This window comes from Lutra lutra, chromosome 1 (genome assembly GCF_902655055.1).
Source record: "Lutra lutra chromosome 1, mLutLut1.2, whole genome shotgun sequence".
Lineage (NCBI taxonomy): Eukaryota > Metazoa > Chordata > Mammalia > Carnivora > Mustelidae > Lutra > Lutra lutra.
This window is the reverse complement of record NC_062278.1, coordinates 171,431,770-171,451,735: the sequence shown is the minus strand read 5'-3', so window position 1 is coordinate 171,451,735 and position 19,966 is coordinate 171,431,770. Positions and strand designations below refer to the sequence as shown.

Below are 19,966 nucleotides of genomic sequence, written 5' to 3'. Positions count from 1 at the left end.
TTTTTTTTCCTGTATTTTCCTAATCCACAGATAAAAATTTCTGTGCTAGAAGTTGGGGATCATGGTGTTGGCAGCATTGGTTTCTCCTGAGCTCTCTCTCCATAGTTTTAAGGTGGTTACCTTCCTACTATTGCCTTTCCATAGGGTCATCCCTCTATGCACACACCTCTTGGTGGCTCTTTATCCAGATTTCTTCTTCTTTCAAGCTTCAGTCATATTTGATTAGGGCCCACACTAATGGCTTCATATAAAAAACATTTTTTTAAATTGAGATATACTTGACATTTAACATTATATTAGTTTCAGGTATACAGCATAATGAATTGATATTTGCATACATTGGGAAATGATCATCACAGTAAGTCAAGGCAACATCTGTCACCTTACATAGTTACAGAAAAAAATATTTTCTCATGCTAAGAACTTTTAGGATCTACTCACCTGGCAGTTTTCAGATATACAACATGTTAACTGTGGTTACCATGCTGTACATTACACCCCTGTGACATTACTTTGTAACTGGAAATTTCTAACTTCTAACCCCCTTCACCTGTTTTTCTGATCCTCCCCCCAAATCTTTACACTTTTGAGAAACTGTCCTTTTTTCTAAAAAGATTGAGAACCACTAATCTAAAGTTACCAGTGGTGGTCTACAAGAGATTTGTCAAAATCTGGGGATTAGGATTTTTTTTTTAAAAATCTTAGTTTTTATATCGGTTACCAAGTACTGGAAAAGGAAATACAGTATTCAAGAACGGTAATGTTCATGGGGCGCCTGGGTGGCTCAGCAAGTTAAGCCTCTGCCTTTGGCTCAGGTCATGATCTCAGAGTCCTGGGATCAAGCCCTGCATTGGGCTCTCTGCTTGGCAGGGAGCCTGTTTTACCCCCGCTCTCTCTGCCTGACTCTTTGCCTACTTGTGATCTCTGTCAGATAAATAAATAAATAATCTTTTTTTTTTTAATACAGTAATGTTCAGCATTTAGAAATATTTCACCTGGGAAAAAAATAAGAAGTGTATAAAATAGATGTTTTAACAAAAAGGGAAAATGGCATGTGAACCTAAGATACTTTTGTGTTTTACTCTTAGTTATTCAGGGCCAGAATTCTGGGCTTTGCTTAGGATTGAACTACATTATGACAGGAAAAGCAATAGAGGTGATTCAAGGAAACAATAAATGACTGGTAAAACTTAGCATGGTATATGGTGATTATATTTTGCGTAAGAATTTGGAGCTGCTTATTGTGCCACTTGTATTCATTAACTAAAAAGTACTATTTTTTTTTTCAGGGCCCTGGGGATGATTTATTACAAGAATTAATTAACAAATGAGAATTTTGGGGCGCCTGGGTGGCTCAGTGCGTTAAGCTGCTGCCTTCGGCTCAGGTCATGATCTCAGGGTCCTGGGATCGAGCCCCGCATCGGGCTCTCTGCTCGGCAGGGAGCCTGCTTCTCTCTCTCTCTCTGCCTGCCTCTCTGCCTACTTGTGATCTCTGTCTGTCAAATAAATAAATAAAATTTAAAACAAACAAACAAACAAAAAGCAAATGAGAATTTTGGCCTAAATACAATTGAAATGTTTACTCAAATTGGATCAAAGATGAGCATCTGTGTCAAGGCTTTAAAATCATTTTTCATATTAAGATCTCTAGAGAAAATGTTTACAATCAATAAGTTAAATATTTTTGTTTTGCATGTTGGGAACTTTAAGTTCCTGTGTCGCAACAAACCACTGGCTATTTGGTCCAGAGATGTTCATTCTCTTGGGCTTCTAGGGAAATAATGTGTGTACTCATCATTTCAAAGATTTCGTTTTACAAGGAACCTACTGTATAAGTAAAGGCAGGCTTACTTTTTGCTTAGGCAAAGCAGTGTATATCAGTGTTTCTTGGAGTTAATCTTCATGTTCCATCACTGTCACCTTTTTTTTTTTAAAGATTTTATTTATTTATTTGACAGAGATCACAAGTAGGCAGAGAGGCAGGCAGAGAGGGAGAGAGGAGGAAGCAGGCTCACTGCCGAGCAGAGAGCCCAACACGGGGCTTGATCCCAGGACCCTGAGATCATGAGCTGAGCCGAAGGCAGAGGCTTTAAACCACTGAGCCACCCAGGCGCCCCTCACTGTCACTTTTTAATTACAAATTATTTTAAGTTTAATTTTATTGCCATTGGCATAGCTTATGATGAGTAGTTTGGGAATAGAATGTGTAATGGTATATATTTGCATTGACAGTGATTTGGGCTTGTTTTCCATTAACTGGACCTTTAGACTTGCTTTGTGGTTCAAATAGGAATCATCCATATCTATCCCAAATGCTTTTTTTCTGCGACACCATTACTACAGAATTATTTTTTGACTGAAAAGTGCTCATCAGTTGAGTACCCTAAGTATTGTCACTAAGCCTCTCCTAGTACTCTAAGAAACTGCTTGCCAAAAATAACAGCTGGTCGGTACCTCAACTTTTTTTTTTAAGATGTCATTTATTTATTTATTTGTCAGAGAGAGAGAATGTGTGCGCATGTGCGCGCAAGCAGGCAGAGGTGGAGAGAGAAGCAGGCTCCCTGCCAAGCAAGGAACCTGATGCGGGACTCCATCCCAGGAGTCTGAGATCATGACCTGAGCGGAAGGCAGCGGCTTAACTGACTGAGCCACCCAGGCGCCCCTGGTCAGTACCTCAGATGTGAACCATTGCTTATGGTGTAATCAGTCCTTATCCTCAATACACAGGTTTATAGAATATCACTGTTTTGGGGGTGTTTCTTTCTGTGTTTTGTCCATTTTTGTTTCTTGGCTTGTAGAATATGTAGGAATGCTGTGTTACAGCTGTGGATCATGTATGTACTTGGATTTAGCTTTGCTATAAGGAGAAATTTGCATTCCCCAGAATACAAGAGATTCTATCAATAAATTAATTAAAATAATAATTGCTTACAGTGTTTTTTTCTTTAGAAAAAATTTAAGACATTTTTAATAGCCATAAGTGTATAATTATAAAACCTAAACATTACTCAGCAGATCTATCAATTGATGAATTATATTAAGCCCTTTATCCATTTTAACTTTTGCCAAAAAAAGATCAGTCTTTCTTACTCTGTCACAACCACCTACCATTACAGGCAGACTCTTTCACCCATTTTTATGATAACTGAGGGACAACTCCACTCAGCAAATGTTATATGTACAACTGATATTTCTGGATTTGCTGTAAAATAATTCTGTAGAAGATGAGTGGTTACCAATAAAGTAAGGTTAGCCATCAGTTTGTTTAAAGTTGGGTATGGTTTATGAGTTCATTACAGGGTTTTCTTTAGTTTTGTATTTGTTTGAAGTTTTTCATAATAAAGTTTTTTTTTTTTAAAGTATATAGAAAGTAGCATTAGGATAAGTAGTATGAACAAAATTTTGAAGGATAAGAAATAGATTAGCCGGTAATTAACACAAGTCTTCATTCCATTCAGGCAAAGGATTTTGAACTAACCCATTAGGTATTAGGGAGCCATTGTAGATTTCTAATTGTGGAATGATAATGATTAAAGTTATGCTGTAAAAGGGTTAAAGTCGGGGCATCTGGGTGGCTCAGTTATTAAGCTCTGCCTTTGGCTCAGGTCATGGGATTAGAGCTATATAGGGCTCCCTGCTCAGTGGGAAGCCTACTTCTCCCTCTCCCACTCCCCCTGCTTGTATTCCCTCTCTCACTTTCTCTCTCTCTCTGTCAAATAAATAAATAAAATCTTTTTAAAAATTAAAGAAATTAAAGGGTTAAAGTTATGAAAGAATGAAGAGTAAATTTTGGAGGGTTGAGAGCCCGGAGGTAGTGAGATCAGTTCATTGCTATAATGAAACCTTGAAATCATAAGGAGGTGAGTAATGTTGGTGAATGAATGGATAAATGACAGTCTATAAAACATTTCAGAGGAAAAAAAATAGCTCTGCATCCAGGCTCTCAGTCAGGTGCTAGAGCAAGCACAGTAAAAAGTAGAGGGGTTGTTGTTTGTTTGCCTCATTTGTGTAAGGCTTACATTTGAACCATATTGGTTCGCAGGCACTGTAAAATTGAATTGGTAGGCACTGTAAAAATTTAGTCAGTGTTTTGGCTTTATCTTTTAGTAAATCAGTATTGACAAGGTTCTTACAGTTTTAAGGGTTTTTTTCTCTACGTGTCATTAAAAATGAAGGGCATCCTATTTTATACTCTAAAGCGGAGCTGCTAGAACAGAGTTTTTTTGTTTTGTTTTTAAGTTTATTTATTTAGGTAATCTACACCCAATTTGGGGCTTGAACTCACAACCCTGAGATCAAGAGTCTAGTGGTCCTCTGACTGACCCAGCCAAGCACCCCTAGAACAGAGTTTTGACAACTTCTTTGAAACCGAAGAGTTCAAATCTTCTAGATTACTTGAATTTTGTCCATCAGAACCCAACAAATGCTAGCTAGGTTACAAGTGGTTAGCATAGTTTATTTTTTCATTACTGAAGAAGAAATTTAGATCTTGATACATTCTATTAAAAGAGTTAAAAATTATCTCATGGGGCAACCATAAAATACTTTGATTTTGAAATAGTGCTTTGTGTTTTATTTTGAAGATCCTAGCCCAAATTTAGTGAAAAAGCAAATGAGCTAGCTCTCTTAGTATATAAGAATTTCACAGAACAATAATAATAACACATCCAATCAGTAGTCGTAGAAGTGTATCAGAATTGTTGAGAATTTGCAGTTGACTTTCATTTTAGGGTTTTCTTTTAGAATGTAGTCTTCTAAATAGAAGACTCTATGAGCAGAGTTAGAATTGAAATTATTTTAAACCTATGAGAAAATGTAGCCAGCCTTCACACACTATATGGGACTTTGTAAAATGGTTTTAACTTTGTGAAGGGTGGTTTGACACCTCTGATACATGATTATGACATTTCAGTAGTTCCACATCTAGAAATGTATCCTAAGAGAATGTTTGTGTATGTTAAAGAAAGGCATATATGTACATGACTATTCAGTCCTATATATGATGGAAAATTGGCAGCAATATGAATGAACATCCACCTGCACGGGATTGACTTAAATTAATAGTACAGACATAGGATAGATATGGTGCCATCATTTAAGAAGAAGCAGACTTATGCATATGTATATAGAAAGGTGTCTGAAACCTGCTAACTGAACAACGCAGATTATAGAACTGCAGAGTTATCACTTATTTGGGGGGTATCTTTGGTAAGTGGAATTATGTGAGAATTTCACTTCTACTTTTTATGCTTTCATAAAGTTTGCCTATTTTTACAAACATTTATTATCTCTAATATGTTAAGAATACAGATACAGCTGTTGGTTGGGGAGGGGAACTCTGTTGTGTCTATCAGAAATGTTAAGCCTTAAATTCCTTTGCTGTTATATACTTAACCACATGGTCTGCCTACCAATCCTGACACATGTATGGTCAGGTTCTTTTTGTCTGTTTTGAGGGTTCTTGCTGCCTGGTGACCTTCATTCTTAATAGAACTTTCCATAAGACCAGTCAGTAATAAGTCTTGTCTAAACAATTCAAGAGACTTATGAAAATGTTCCGTATAAGAGACTCCTCTGTGTCACTGTTAAGCTATGGAGTGGTCTGGGATTTTCTTTTTTTGAGAGGACAGTGTTGTTTTCTCTTCAGAGTGACTCGTTAATTGTAGAGGCACACTTTAGGATTTTTTTCTCCTTCATGGTTGTGAACATGCAATACTTGGCACATAGGCAAGCCTAAAGAGTTTGCAAATTGCCTATCCTCTTCTGCTTTGGATAAGAGAAACACCTTAAAATAGCACTTAACATAGTTTTTATATATAGTAGTTACTTCATGTTTGTTGAACGAATGAAAGAATGAATGAATGAAGAAAAAACTGGCAAATCTAGATAATATAAATCCAAAGAGAGCCAGGAATTTTAGTCTGGACTTGTGTGTCTAGCATAGCACCAATAATAATTGATACTTAAGGTTAAAAATTTTATTTTAATTCAGGCATTGCTATCTAAAGTAAATAGTAATTACTTTAATAAATAGAAGCTATACATTAAAATCTTAATTTTCTTTCTTTTGAGGCACCACTTTGTATGTTACTTCTTATAAGTTAATATTTTTGTAGCAGTGTTTCTTCATCTATAAAATAATAAATTAGGCTCTAAACTTTAAATTCCTAAAAATTTTTTTAATGAACTGGAGAAATTTTGCCCAAACTACTGAAAGTATAACAGATATTAATGCCTCATAAATGTGCACAACCCACTTTATCTGGAGTAAGGAAATGTGGTTCCCATTTGAGGGTTTGGAAATGAAAACGGTCTAGGTGGAGAGGAGGCAAACCTAAATGGATGAGATGTTCTTTTCCTTTTTCTGTGGTGTATAGATCTAAAGCATGCTCTGAGGCTCCTAACAGTAGGATAGAACCTTCAGAAAGTCTTGAGAATATCTCTTTGCAGACCCCTTGAGAGTTCTTTGAGGACGTCATCTTTTTTTTTTTTTTTTAAGATTTTATTTATTTATTCGACAGGGAGATCACAAGTAGAAAGAGAGGGGGAAGCAGGCTCCCCGCTGAGCAGAGAGCCCAACTCGGGGCAATCCCAGGACCCCAAGATTATGACCAGAGCGGAAAGGAGAGGCTCAACCCACTGAGCCACCCAGGTGTCCCGAGGACGTCATCTTTATTTAATACTTAGAAGCCTAAAATTTTCCTGATTCTTCTTAAGCACAGAAAGAGCCTGTGCATCTTTCATTAGTTTAGCAGTAAATACCTATTTATCAGGTAAATCAGGTATAGATAAAATAATTCTCTTTTTTTCATGTCATCCTAAAATAACTTAAAATCATAGTATTTAGTTTCATTATTTATGATGTGTACTCATATCCTAGCTCCTGCTCCCCCCCCAAGAATAGCTAAGTATATCTTGGCGTCTGTAATGCTACCATTAATGAAATTTTTCAGGGGGAAAGAAATTCTTCCTATGGACTAAAATAGGATTTTTTAAAAACTGGGTTTTAATTACCTCCTATTCTAGTAAACTTAGAGTTTTTGTAGACATCTGTCTATTGTGCCAAGCCTAATAGCCCCTAAAGGGAGTATAAATTTAGGCAAAGGAGCCAAGGGATAAACAAGTGTTGGAGGAGAAGAGGTGAGAGAAAAAGAAAACTTCATCTTGACTCTAAATTACCTTAGTCTGAATTTCTTTAGTCTCCATTGTTTACTTCCAGTTTTTCTCTTTTCTTCTTTATCTTCAGCCCTCAACTCCTAGATTCTTTGCCTACATTAACTTGTTTCAGATTATAAGCCTAATTTACAGTTTATACCATCCAAATATATGAATTTTTTCCTAGATCTCTTAACACTTAGAGTTAATCGCCTGCTTTCCAATAATTCTAATGCTTATCACTTACCTCTGCTACACTGTTTGTTTTTACATGTTTCCCAGTATCTCCCCTTCTCACCTTAGTTACGGTAGCAAAATTGAAATACACACTGTTGGAGAATAGTAAAAATAATCCTTAGCCACATTCAGCTTATTAGGTAATAGCTCCTCTTCACATATATTTAAAGGTTGCAGAGAATCATTTAAACTCTATTTTCTACAAATACTAGTTCATATGCACCTGTGAGTAAGCAGGACAGGTATTCTTTCTGTTGTTCAGATGAGAAAACTGAGACTTTGAGACATTGCATGAATTGCCTAAGCCAATGCCAGGATTCATAGATTCTGAAGCAGAATGAAGCCCATTGAGATTTTACTTTGAGGAATTAAAGTGATTTTTCTGAGATCACCAAATATTTAGGCTTTTAGGCAAGAACTCAGACTTCTGCCTCTTAATATAGTACTTTTTCCTAAAATACTTTTTCTGCCAAAAGTAATCCGTTACAGTACAGTGGTAGTGTTTTTCCTTGATCTTTCAGTTTGGGTTGAAGATGAAAGATAAGCATATAAATGGCAGCTGCCACATAAAGTCTTCCACAAGATGGTACTGTAGATAAAATGCATTCCTTTATTTACTGCATTTTGAACTGCTCTGTGATTTAAAAATTGAGGGTACTCATCATGTTAAAAAAACACTTTCTAATAGTCTTTCCATATGTCTCCTTTTTACTCTTTTACTCTCTTGTAAAGAAGAAATTGAAATATTTAAAAAGAGGGACGCCTGGGTGGCTTATTCACTTGAACATCCAACTCTTGGTTTTGGCTCAGGTCATGATCTTAAGGGTCATGAAATCAAGCCCCAAGTTGGCTCTGTGTTCATAGGGGAATCTGCTTGAGATTCCCTCTCCCCTTTTCCCTCTGCCCTTCCCCTTGCTCTCATGAGTGTGTGCACTCTCTCTCAAATAAATCTTTTTTTTTTTAAGTATTTAAGAATAAATTCAACTTACAGGTATAACAAAATTTTGAATGATCAGTAGGTTCAGAAATTGAATCTTAATGGCTATTTTATTTTAACTCTTATTGACAACTTTCCTGAATTTTTTTTCTCTTCTTGCTTAAATTTATTCACTTACTAGCCTACTTTAGATCTTTTACTGCTTTAGGATTATTCTGTCCATCAGTTCATTTTCATTATTTACTAGTTTAAAAATAGGGATAGTAGATTGGGCTGAATATATTGATTGTAGGAGACATCTTAGATGTTTGTGTTTTTAGTGAATCCCAGTTTAAGAGTTACTGTTTTTGCAAGGAAGATCTTTGGTTAATTACAGCTTATGGCTACTTGAAATTTAGAGAACTAAGAGTTGTTGTATGCAGGGTCTTTTATTTAGTAAACAAGGAGGTAAAATCCTAATAATTTTATAGCAGTACCATATATACAATTTAATACTAAAACCAGACCTAGGAGATGAAGAGCCTAGGGAGGATTTTTAAATTGATGAATTTTTTTAATTAACATATAATGTATTATTAGCCCTAGGGGTACAGGTCTGTGAATCACCAGGTTTACACACTTCACAGTACTCACCATAGCACATACTTTCCCCGATGTCCATAACCCCACCACCCTCTCCCTACCCCCCTCCCCCCCGCAAGCTTCAGTTTGTTTTGTGAGATTAAGAGTCCCTTATGGTTTGTCTCCCTCCTGATACCGTCTTGTTTCATTTATTCTTTTCCTACCCCCCAAACCCCCCACGTTGCATCTCAACTTCCTCTTATCAGGGAAATCATATGATAATTATCCATCCCTGATTGACTTTAAATTGATGAAATTTTTAATTTAGATTCCAAAATAGTAAGCTGTTGCTAATAGGATGATAATAATCATTAACCCTCTTAGAAGATCTGAAGTAATATTGTTGCCCTTGAGAAAATTAAGCGTTGCAGATTGTGATATTATTCAACCTACTGTTTATGTCTGCCTAAACAAGAAGAGATTTTCTCTAATACATGCCTATCTTTAACATATCGAGTCACATAACTTTAGAAATAACTATAAAATATACTTTTCCTGACCCTGAATTAGTAAATGTGCATGTTTGTCCTTACTTTCAAATCTCATAATTGGGTCCTAGATTCCAGATTTTTTTTTTTTTTTTAATTTGACAGAGAGAGAGAGCTATCACAAGTAGGCAGAGAGGCAGGCAGAGAGAGAGGGGAGGAAGCAGGCTCCCTGCGGAGCAGAGAGCCTGACGCAGGGCTTGATCCCAGGACCCTGGGATCATGACCTGAGCCGAAGGCAGAGGCTTTAACCCACTGAACCAGCCAGGCGCCCCCAGATTGTTTTTCATACATAGGGAAGCCACTACGACTTTTCAAAATGTTTCCTAATGAGAGTGAGGAAAATAAGTGTAAAATTTCAACCTTGTTAATAACTTGCTTTTAATACCTTGTTAATATGCTTGGAGTACTATATTCATAAAAGTAGAAATGTTCTCAGTGTTTTATTTCAAATTTAGTTATGGATGATTGATATTGAAAAACCAATTAAAAGCAAAGGGACATTTTGGGAAGACGGCTTGTTCTTATATATTTAAATGTGTATTCACTTACATGTTTTTGTCAGAAGCCAAAATTGAGGAAGAGATTTGGCTTTCTGGGGGTTTTTGAAGAGAGCTGATCAGAGATTGCTCCTTGGCTGAGTTGCTGTCTGCATAGGCTGTTAACAATTGTTTCTCTGGCAGCAGATCTTGTTCATCAGGATTGCATCATTTCTGGGAGAATGGCCAAGGTCCACAGCCTCAGTACAAAGACTGTCTGAAGCATATGAGGCCTGTTCTCTTTCTAAAGCGGCACTCCTCTTCCTGCCAGTCCTCTTCACAGGATTACTGAAGCAGACTTGTTCTGAATTTCTTTCATTGGATTGGCCGTTTATTGGACTCTTGTCTCCCAGCTGCTTCCGGCTCACCTGGCTGATGCAATTTTTCTGAAATCTCTGTTGGAATTGTTCTTAAAACACTTTTTGTGTGTCTGCTCTGAGAGTGACCAAATAGGTCACACGGGTCTTGTGCTTTCAACAACTCATATAGAGAAGAGACTCTCAGAATGACACATACAGAAAGACTATTGACCATTTCTGAACCCAAGTAAAAAGATGGGTAATTATAAAACATTTTTTCATGTTCTGTTTAATAGCCTTTTCTCCAGAAACTATATGTGTGTGTAAATGGTGACTTCTCAAAATAGTACTCAGTGTTGGGAGACTGACTGCTTTTGCTTCTGAATCCAAGAACTTGGTAGTATTCTGTGGATTCTGATGAATTGTTCTGGAAAAACAAAGTTGATATGAATTTGAATTGATATGAAATTGAAATTCTGATGTATTCATTTTCCCCCTACTGAACATTCATATATTTCTCTTTTTCCTCCTGTCATTTCTTTCTTTCTTTCTTTCTTGTTGTTGCTAGGGGAGTCCACTTCTTCCTTGTTTTTTTTTTTTTTTTCCTTCCTTTTATTGTTGCCTTCATACCTTTTATTTTTATGATAATTCTGAGTATGCTCTTTTAAAAATTTTTTAAAATTTTTTCTTTTTAAGATTTTTATTTATTTATTTGAGAGAGAGAGCACAAGCTAGGAGAAATGCAGAGAGAGAAGCAGGCTCCTTGCTGAGCAGAGAGCCAGATGCGGAGCTCGATCCCAGGATCCTGGGACCATTACCTGAGCCAAAGGCAAGACACCCAACCACTGAGCCACCCAGGTGCCCCTAAAAATATTTCTAAAGAATAGGGATGCCTGGGTGGCTCAGTTGGTCAAGTGTCTGACTTCAGCTCAAGTTATGGTCTCAGGGTCCTGGGATTGAACCCCGCGTCAGGCTCCCGGCTCAGTGAGGAGTCTGCTTCTCCCTCTGCCCCTCCATCTGCTCATACTCTCAAATAAGTAAAATCTTTTTAAAAATAGTTTGTTTTCCAATTTTTTGTAAATTTAGAAATCCACAAAATATCAACATATAAAAGTACGTTCCCTCTCTATTGCTTGGTAGCTAGCATCCCCAAAACAACTCTTTTCGCATACATGATATATTAACATTTAGTTAATAATTCCCTGTTCTGGCTAATGTTAAATTTGACTTTTTGCCCCGCCCCGCCAAATCACCTATTTTCCTTTACTTTTTGGAGGGTAGAAAGTTAATTAAAGCTCTGTTTTTACATGTAGTCCATTATACAGTTGACCACAAATAGAATTGACTACCAGTTGTCTTTTTTTTTTTTTTTTTTTTTTGTGGACAAGATGATAAGTGGGATGAAGGTGGAGGGAGGGGAGAAGTAATACGAATTTATACTTTAATAGGTGATGGTAGGTCCTTTTCTGACTAGAGAGTAAACTTGATATTTGGTTAAAGAAACGCCTCTGCATTTGGGAGTGGGTCATTGGAGAAGTACCTCCTAGGAGAGATAAGAAGTCCTTTGGGAAATGGGAGAGACTTCTCATTTGAAGAGAAGAGTATTACCCAGTGGCATAATATTTTCCACTTCTTAAGTCTAATAAAGATAATTTCCTTTTCCATTCTTTATTTAGGTTCTAGCTTTAGGAAAAATAGGATATCATGGCTTTAAGGACAGAAATAAATGAACATATGATGGTTAACAAGGCAATGTGTAGAAATGAAATAAATTACTGTGTAAAATATTCTGTATAATTCAGAGTGCCTGAGTGGCGTTAAGCATCTGACTTGTGATTTAGATTCAGGTCATGATCTCTGGGTTGTGAGATCGAGCCCCACATTGCATTGGACTCTATGTTGAACATGGAACCTGTTTAAGATTGTCTTTCTCCCTCTGCCCCCGCCCACCCTTTCTACCCCGACTCATGTACATGCGTGTTTGCTCACTCTTCCTCTCCCCCAAAAAAGAAAATATTCTGAATAATTCTGTTCTTTGTATCCATTGTTATTATTTCTTTCTGTACTAATCTGTGTCTCAACTTTTTCTAGGTCTTCAGAGGTACTGGCAGATAATTTTGGGGTCTTCATATTTGGAGGTCTATAAAAAGGTGACTGAGTCAAATAAATCCTTTACATTTGTTTTAATTTTTATATTGTAATGAGTGTTAAAATCATATGTTGAGATAATGGTGATCATAATACATTCAGCACACAGTCTCAGACATTTTCGGTCTGAACATTGGAAATACAGCAGAGGATAAAACACAAAAATCCTGTCCTTATAGAGTTTATATTATGGTAGAAAGAGAAAATTTAACAAGTAAAAGATATCTTGAAATTGTTCCACCTAGAGACAGAGTTAACTTCTCACTCTAGGACACCTCCCCAAACTGTGCGAGAAGTTAACTAATTCTGTACTACTAACCTTGGTAAACTATACTAAGAGTCTGTTTTCTTGGCTTATAAAACTAGAGTAATTGTAATAAAATATTGCATATTGATCTGTTAAGTCTTCAGTTAATACTTAATAGCTACATTTTAGAGTGTATTTTAGGGAAGGAATGAATCTCAGGGTTATGTGAGCAGTTTGATTTTGTTAACATTTTTTGTGTTAAGAAGCCTAATAATTTGAAAGCTTTATTTATGTATTTATTTATATTCAGGACTTTATTTAAATTCAAGTTAGTTCACAGATAGTGTAGTATTAGTTTCAGAAGTAGAATGTAGTGATTTTTTTCAGTTGCTTATAACACCCAGTGCTCATTACATCAAGTGCCTTTCTTAATGCCCATCCCCTAATATGAAAGCATTATATAGAAGATGGCCATGCTACTCTATAGTAATTGTCCTCATCAGAAGAGAGGAAAAGTCTTGTAAAACTACACAAAAGGAAGATGAAGGAATTCATGAAAGAGAAATTCATAGCTAAACTAGTTAATGTTTCTTAAATTTATCAAGTCTAGCTAGGTTGAGATTTCTATAAGGAATGTGTTAATCATTTATTCACTCATTAAGGAAATTCTATCTGTAATAATTTCCCCCATTTTTTCATTTTAGAATATCTTTTAAAAATTACTGTCAGAAAAATAACTATCAGCTTAAGTTTGTAAGTTGTCTTCTAGAAGCCTACTTTTTTTTAATGGACATAAAATAGTCATGGCTACGACAAAGGCTTTTTAATGGTGTTGGATAACTTTTTTTATCCTTTACTGAAAATGTAACGTGATTGAAATTCCTTTCTTGGTTAAGGGGAGGTATGATTATTATCAGACTCTGTTCTGATTATCAAGCCAGGCATCTTCTGGGATTTTTGGTTTTTGTTTCTTCTTTTTAGTTCAAGTTATACAGTGATACTAAAATTAGAGGAATAGTTGTAACCAACAATCCCCAATATTTAACTGTTTTTCAAGCATATTTGATAAGTATTCTCTTTTATTATTTGTAGATTTTATTTCAATCTCCTAGAGGCTTGGAGGGTATACTGCCTAAATTTGTTTGAATATATTGTTAGAGAAAGGAAATATATTATGTGTTAGATGGGCCCAAAGAGTTATATTAGTCAATTCTCTTTTGTAAGCTGTGAAGAAACAATAGGAAATTTTCCCTTTTTCATTTCAGTCCCAAGTCTAGCACTGTGTCACCTCCAGTTGTAGCAACTGGTGTCTTGCCTTCACCCAGATTTGGAGAGTCCTAGATCTTAATGAGATCCAGTTCTTTCAAAGTGTAGGTGCCAGAGAGGACTGCCTAGTTGATAGCTGTTTCTAGTATTCTAAAATAACACAAAAAGAGTAATATTATCTTTATGTGTTCTTAAAAATCTTGGCCTGATTCACTGTACATAATTGGTTTTCGTATTGACATTAATTTGCCTTATGTATCAAAATAAGATTTAGGCGTCTTACATGGTCTGTCATTTAAAATTTGCACTAATTCTCTGGGTTAACTTAGTATTAGCTTAGTATCACGTACTTCTCATTTCATTAAATTTCTCTAATATAAGTAATGGAATAATTATTTGTAAAATTGAGTAAAATAAGTAATTTATTTGTCTTAAGATGAATCAGCAAATCAATCATGACTCTTTTTGTAGTCTTTTTGCAAATTTCTTTATTAACTTGGGTCTTTACCATTCACACTGACTTTCTTCCCTCCCACAGAAAATATTTCCGGTTTCATTTTTTTTTTTAAGATTTTTGTTTCTTTATTTGCTAGACAGAGAGAGATCACAAGTAGGCAGAGAGGCAGGCAGAGAAAGAGAGGGAAGCAGGCTCCCCTCTGAGCAGAGAGCCCGATGTGGGGCTCGATCCCAAGACCCCGGGATCATGACCTGAGCCAAAGGCTCAACCCACTGAGCCACCCAGACGCCCCATCTGGTTTCATTCTTTAAGTAGTTTAATACAAACCCACTAATGTAAATTGTATAGAGTATACTTTTTTCCACTTTGCACCATACCTTCAAATCTCTTAATATACTCTTTTTTTTCCCCCCTTTATTCAGAGAGAGAGAGGAAGGGGTGGTTGGGGGAGAGGGAGAGAGAGAATCTTAAGCAGCCTCCACACTGAGTGTGGAGCCTGATGGCAGGAGTTGATCTCACAATGCTGAGATCATGACCTGAGCCACTCAGGCATCCTTCAGAGATTTTATTTTTTAAGTAATCTCTACACCCAACTTGGGGCTTGACCTTAACACCCCTGAGATCTAGGAGTCACATGCTCTAATGAGTGAGCCAGGTGTCCCGCTCTCTTAATGTACTTTTAACTTTTTATACTTTAGTAGTTTGTGAGTCTTTTTCTTCCCAGATTCCACTGGTTATGGTCAGTCACTCAAGGTATCTCACTGCTTTTCCATAGAAGATTTTCTAACCTTTATTATGAAACTACTCTTTACAGTTTATGTTTTTATTTATACTTAGCAGTGGATTGAATTGAAATGAAATGAAAATAAGCATAACTTTTGCTACCTCACTTTGTAGAATATTAATGTAGTATGCAATAAAATAGGTCAATGTGTAGATCCTTTGCTGTACTTGTTTAAATTTACCCCTTAAAAGACTTATTTAAAAATGGAAAAATAGGGGCACCTGGGTGGCTCACTTGGTTGAGTATCAGACTCTTGGTTTTGGCTCAGGTTGTGATCTCGGGCATAAGATTGAGCTCCATGTTGGGTTCTGTGCTCAGTGGGAGTCTACTTAGGTTTCACTCTCCCCATTTCCCTCTGCCCCTCCCCCACTAGTACTGGTACATTCTCTCGCTCTCTCTTCCAAATACCTAAATCTTTTTTAATAAATAAAAATGGGAAAATACTCAATATCATTTAGGTTAAATGTAAAGAACTATCTGGTTATTAGATATGTTCCTTTTCTGTGCAGGATTCCTCATGTCCATAACATGTTGGTTAAGACTGTGCAGCTCACCCCCACTCTCAGAGTGGCCAGTCTCCATTAATTGGACCCGGTGATTTCCACTCTCTGCTGTATTGGACGTCATGAGCATTGCAATCCCTCTGGGAGTCACCACACCAGATACATCCTACTCAGATATGGCTGCTGGATCAGAGTAAGTGCTACTTTCTGGGTAGTAGGTGCGTTACCAGTTTGTGTGGAGATAACTTTCTTATGGGCATCTAATAATAAGTACGCAGTATTTTCTAAACCCGAGTCTAACCCACCATAAATGACATTAGGCCTTTCCCTTTTTGCCCGTAGAAGTTGGAGGGGAAAAAAAGAGTTAGAAAGGGGAGGAAAAGAATGGGGGAGGGGGGTTCTTAGTAAATAATATAATTGAATTAAATTTGCACAGTAGTGATTACATTTTCATTTGTTTTGATGGGTGGGGAAGATTGAAATAAAGTAGGTGTCACTACGTGCTTCTGTAGAGTTAATGATTAGTCTGAGGAGGGAGATGAGGAGTTCTCTCCAACTGATTTTCCTTGAAGGCCTCTTCCTATGTACTTCTCACTGTTCTAGAGTAAAGGGGCTAAAACTTTATATGGGCAGGTTACTTAGAACTTCTCCTATTTGGGGTAGAAAACATTGAAAGTAGTGTCATCTGTTTTTATATAATATTCATTGCCTAGAAAGAGGACCTTCAAAATCAGTGGTACCAAACTTTTTTTTCAGCTAAGAGCAGCTTTAGGAATTCAGAGTTTGTCGAAAAGCCCAATCCCTAAAATAGACTCTCAATTCTTGAAGAATTTAAATACCAAATGGCAATGAAGGTAGGCCTTCATTATAAAACTTTATATATTATTCACAGTTTAAAAAATTTTAGCCTTTTGTATCCCTTCTCTTTTAAGTTGTCCAAGATTCCCCCTGCTCACAGATTCCCCCTTTTGTCCTTTTACCTCCCTTGTACCCAATCTTCCTTGCTTACAGAAAGGAAGTGGAAGCCCCCTACCTTTCAAGACGAAGTGGCACTACACCAGGATGTGAAAGTCCAGCGAAAGAGACCCAAGGGGCCTAGGGGGCAGCACACCCCCAGAAGCCAAGTCTATTCCAGGCAGTACCAGGGATTAGGGTCTGGGCTGGAAAAATCCTGGTGTTTTGAATATGTTCAGGTCCAGTTCAGACTCTTGATCCCACAGCCACTTCTTGAGTGAGGTGGGTGTTGCTCTAATTCCCCTGTTTCTCTTGCCATTTTCATAGTCCCTGGGGATTCTTCCCCCTTCAGCAAAGCAAAGCAACTGTACCAGAGCTCTGGGTTCAACTGCATCCCTGATTAATAGTGGTTTTCTTCCTTAAAACTGAGAATATAGTTAAGAGCATGTATATTTTCTTTACAAAGCCACCTAGGATTACTTAACTGTCTGTTGTCTTCCTTAAAGAGGAAGACTTAAAATGGAGCTACTCCAAGAAGCAGTATACTGTATTCTTGGGTAGTCAAGAACTGAAAGTTTTTGGCCTTATTCCCATATAAAAAGGAAGATGGAGGGTGGGGAATGGGAAGGGTGGAATTGTGTTCCTTCCAGGGCTTTTTTTCCTGTTTTGTTTTGTTTTTATTTTTTTGCATGCCTGAGAGATTCAGTTATGCTGGCAGCTGAGACTTTCAAGTTTGTAACTGTTTCTCAGATACTTAAAAAAATCTTCCTGCATTAAGAACTATAATTGTATAGTGTTAACAGATTTTTTATAAAGTCAACCACTGCCTCTTACATAAATTGTCTAATAAACTACACAGGTAGACAGCATTAACATTTGTGAAAATTTCAACAGAGATATTAAAGCAATGACTTTGGGACTAGTAGAGAAAAAAACCTAAAGCAGTTGTTCTTAAAACTGGTGTTTTTCCCAGAGTGCAGAGATGACCACCCATAAATGCTGCTAGGGAGTCCAGAAGTATTTGCAGACTTTTGGCTTAAAAACTTGACTCTGATGTTTCTATTTCCTGAAACATTTTCATCTGTAATTTCTGGACAGATTTCTGATACTGTTGTTACACAGTTACTCATTTAGTATTTCCACAAAGCAAGAGAATCTCAGCAATTAGCTTATGTACCATTCTGTTGCATTTTAGATGATGTTTTAATGTTTCACCATGCATATTCCACTATCATGCATATTCCGCTGTTCTGGGCACCCTAAAATTAAATTTGTGTTAAAGGCAACATACTAAACTGAGTAAAAGACCTAGACCATATCTCATGGGATTTTAAATCTGATAATAAGAGTAGGCATTATGCATTTTTTATGTATTTGTAGGAGAACCTCTAGATAATAAAAGCAAGGATTTTTCTGAATTTACAGTTCTCCCATAAATGATTTTTAGACATTTTCCAAGAGGTAGCATTATAGCAGCAGGTTGCATGTTGTATTTAAAACACAATTGATGCAATATCTGTTGTTAGCATGGCTTCCGTGTATGTGCCCAGCTGTCATAGTAGTTCAGACGTAGGCTATAATTACATTTGCATAAAATGGTTGGCTAATAAGGAAATGTAATCCTAACAGTCCAGATTTTTAATCCATATTTTGAAATAGAGATAAGAGCTGATATATATATCAAGAAATATTCTAGGAAATTGTATAGTTATTGATCAACATGTAACTATTTAATTGATAGCCAGCATGAAAATTGCAGAGTTTCCTTTTCAAAAGACATGAGGTTAAATTTTAATACTTGGCACGCATAGCTATATATTAAACGCTGTGCTTTACTAGAAAGTATTGTCCAGTGGGATGGCCTTTTAACCTCCACAAAACACATTTTATTTTTATTCCCTAGACTTGCACATGAAGTGCATATGTTCATATTTACCCAATTTGGAGATGGGTAAGATACAACCAACATAGCTCCATCTCCATGGCCATCTTTTATTTCATGCCACTTTCCTTTTTCCCGTCCAGAAAAATTCCATTTCTAATAAACAGCTGCCATATTTCACCCCATGTGTTCAATGGTACAAAATCTCTTATATAAAATATGTACAGCTTTTTTGGAATACTTATTTACTGAATTAACAGTGTTGAAAGTTATTACTTTCTCTTAACTGTCCATCATAGAAACTAAATTCTGCCTTCATTTTATTAATGCTTGTTTCCCTTCAGTTTCATTTAGGAAACCCCACCTGTTTCCTAATACTCAGAGCTGATTGCCTCTCAGTGAGCCATGTCAGATCATCTTTTCTCAAGAATACTGACTTGCATTCTTGATGTACCCCCACCCCAGTTCCCATTTTGCAGACACTCTTAAAGAATAAAATGCATGCACTTCACTAACAGAATACTTTCCTATGTCTAAAAGTTCTTCTTCACCTAGAAATTACCTTTGCTGTTATTAATAAGATCCCTTCTCACAGTTTTGGAGCATATAACTGGGTGAGTTGGATATATCTCAGAATTTTCTTTTATCCCTCACTTCTCAGCTGACATTGCACCACATTGAACTGCACAGTTTATTCCTGCCGAATAATGTGTATTGTATACTTGAAAGCAGGAAAAACGTATGTTCCTTAAAGCAAACCATGCATTATTTGATTCCCTAAAAGACCCTTTGATCTCTAAAGCTGAGTTATTTATGTCCTTGGAGTTTCTGATTTGTGAATCTGTTCTAGTTAATTTAAATGACAGATAATCCATTACTGAGTTCAGCAAAGTCATACAATTGCATTCCTTAATAATCTTTCAAAATTCCCAAAAACTTGAATCAAGTAACAATCAGAGTAAAGAGTTCTTATTTTCCCCAAAACTTGTGTTTTGTCCTTTGTTACCTATGCCTTTTTATTATCATGTAAAGGCTTACAATTAAATTTCTAAATTTGAACACATTTATAATGTTTTTATATTAAATTATACTTGAACAGTTTGCTTTCCATTCAGTGAGGGTAAAAAGATATCACACCAGGCTTCTCAACAAGCCTGGCTACTTAAATTTTCATATCATTTTCTTGGAAGATAAAATGTTAACCTGGTTTTCCAAACCAGACAGGCACAGTGGAAAGAGCACAGGATTTGGAATTAGACATTGTTTCAAATTCTGGCTCTGTCAGTGTGTAACCTTGGTGATGTCATGTAATCTCACCACCTTAACTTTTCCTTCTATAAAAATGGGGTGCTATTTACCATGTTTACTAGTTGCAGAGTAAATGAATTAATGTATATAAAAGCATCTAGAAAATAATGGGAGATTCAGAATGGTAGCCACAACTCTTCTTAT

The 19,966-nt window shown here is 36.4% G+C and overlaps 1 protein-coding gene across 15 annotated transcripts in view; it reads left to right on the top strand.

Moving 5' to 3' along the window:
- Positions 1 to 19,966, top strand: part of SETD5 (SET domain containing 5) — an 84,869-nt gene that overhangs the window by 22,709 nt on the left and 42,194 nt on the right. For 7 of the 15 annotated variants that reach the window (XM_047745935.1, XM_047745902.1, XM_047745886.1 and 4 more), the window contains exons 2-4: positions 12,365 to 12,423; positions 15,685 to 15,871; positions 16,690 to 16,914. Coding sequence is in view for 5 of the 15 variants with exons in the window: in XM_047745911.1 (XP_047601867.1) it covers positions 15,801 to 15,871 (71 nt within the window). In the remaining 10 variants the exon portion in view is untranslated. Of the gene's footprint in view, positions 1 to 12,364; positions 12,424 to 15,684; positions 15,872 to 16,434; positions 16,533 to 16,689; positions 16,915 to 19,110; positions 19,129 to 19,966 lie in introns of those variants that run through there. The other 8 variants (XM_047745911.1, XM_047745868.1, XM_047745927.1 and 5 more) reach the window with 4 other exon arrangements.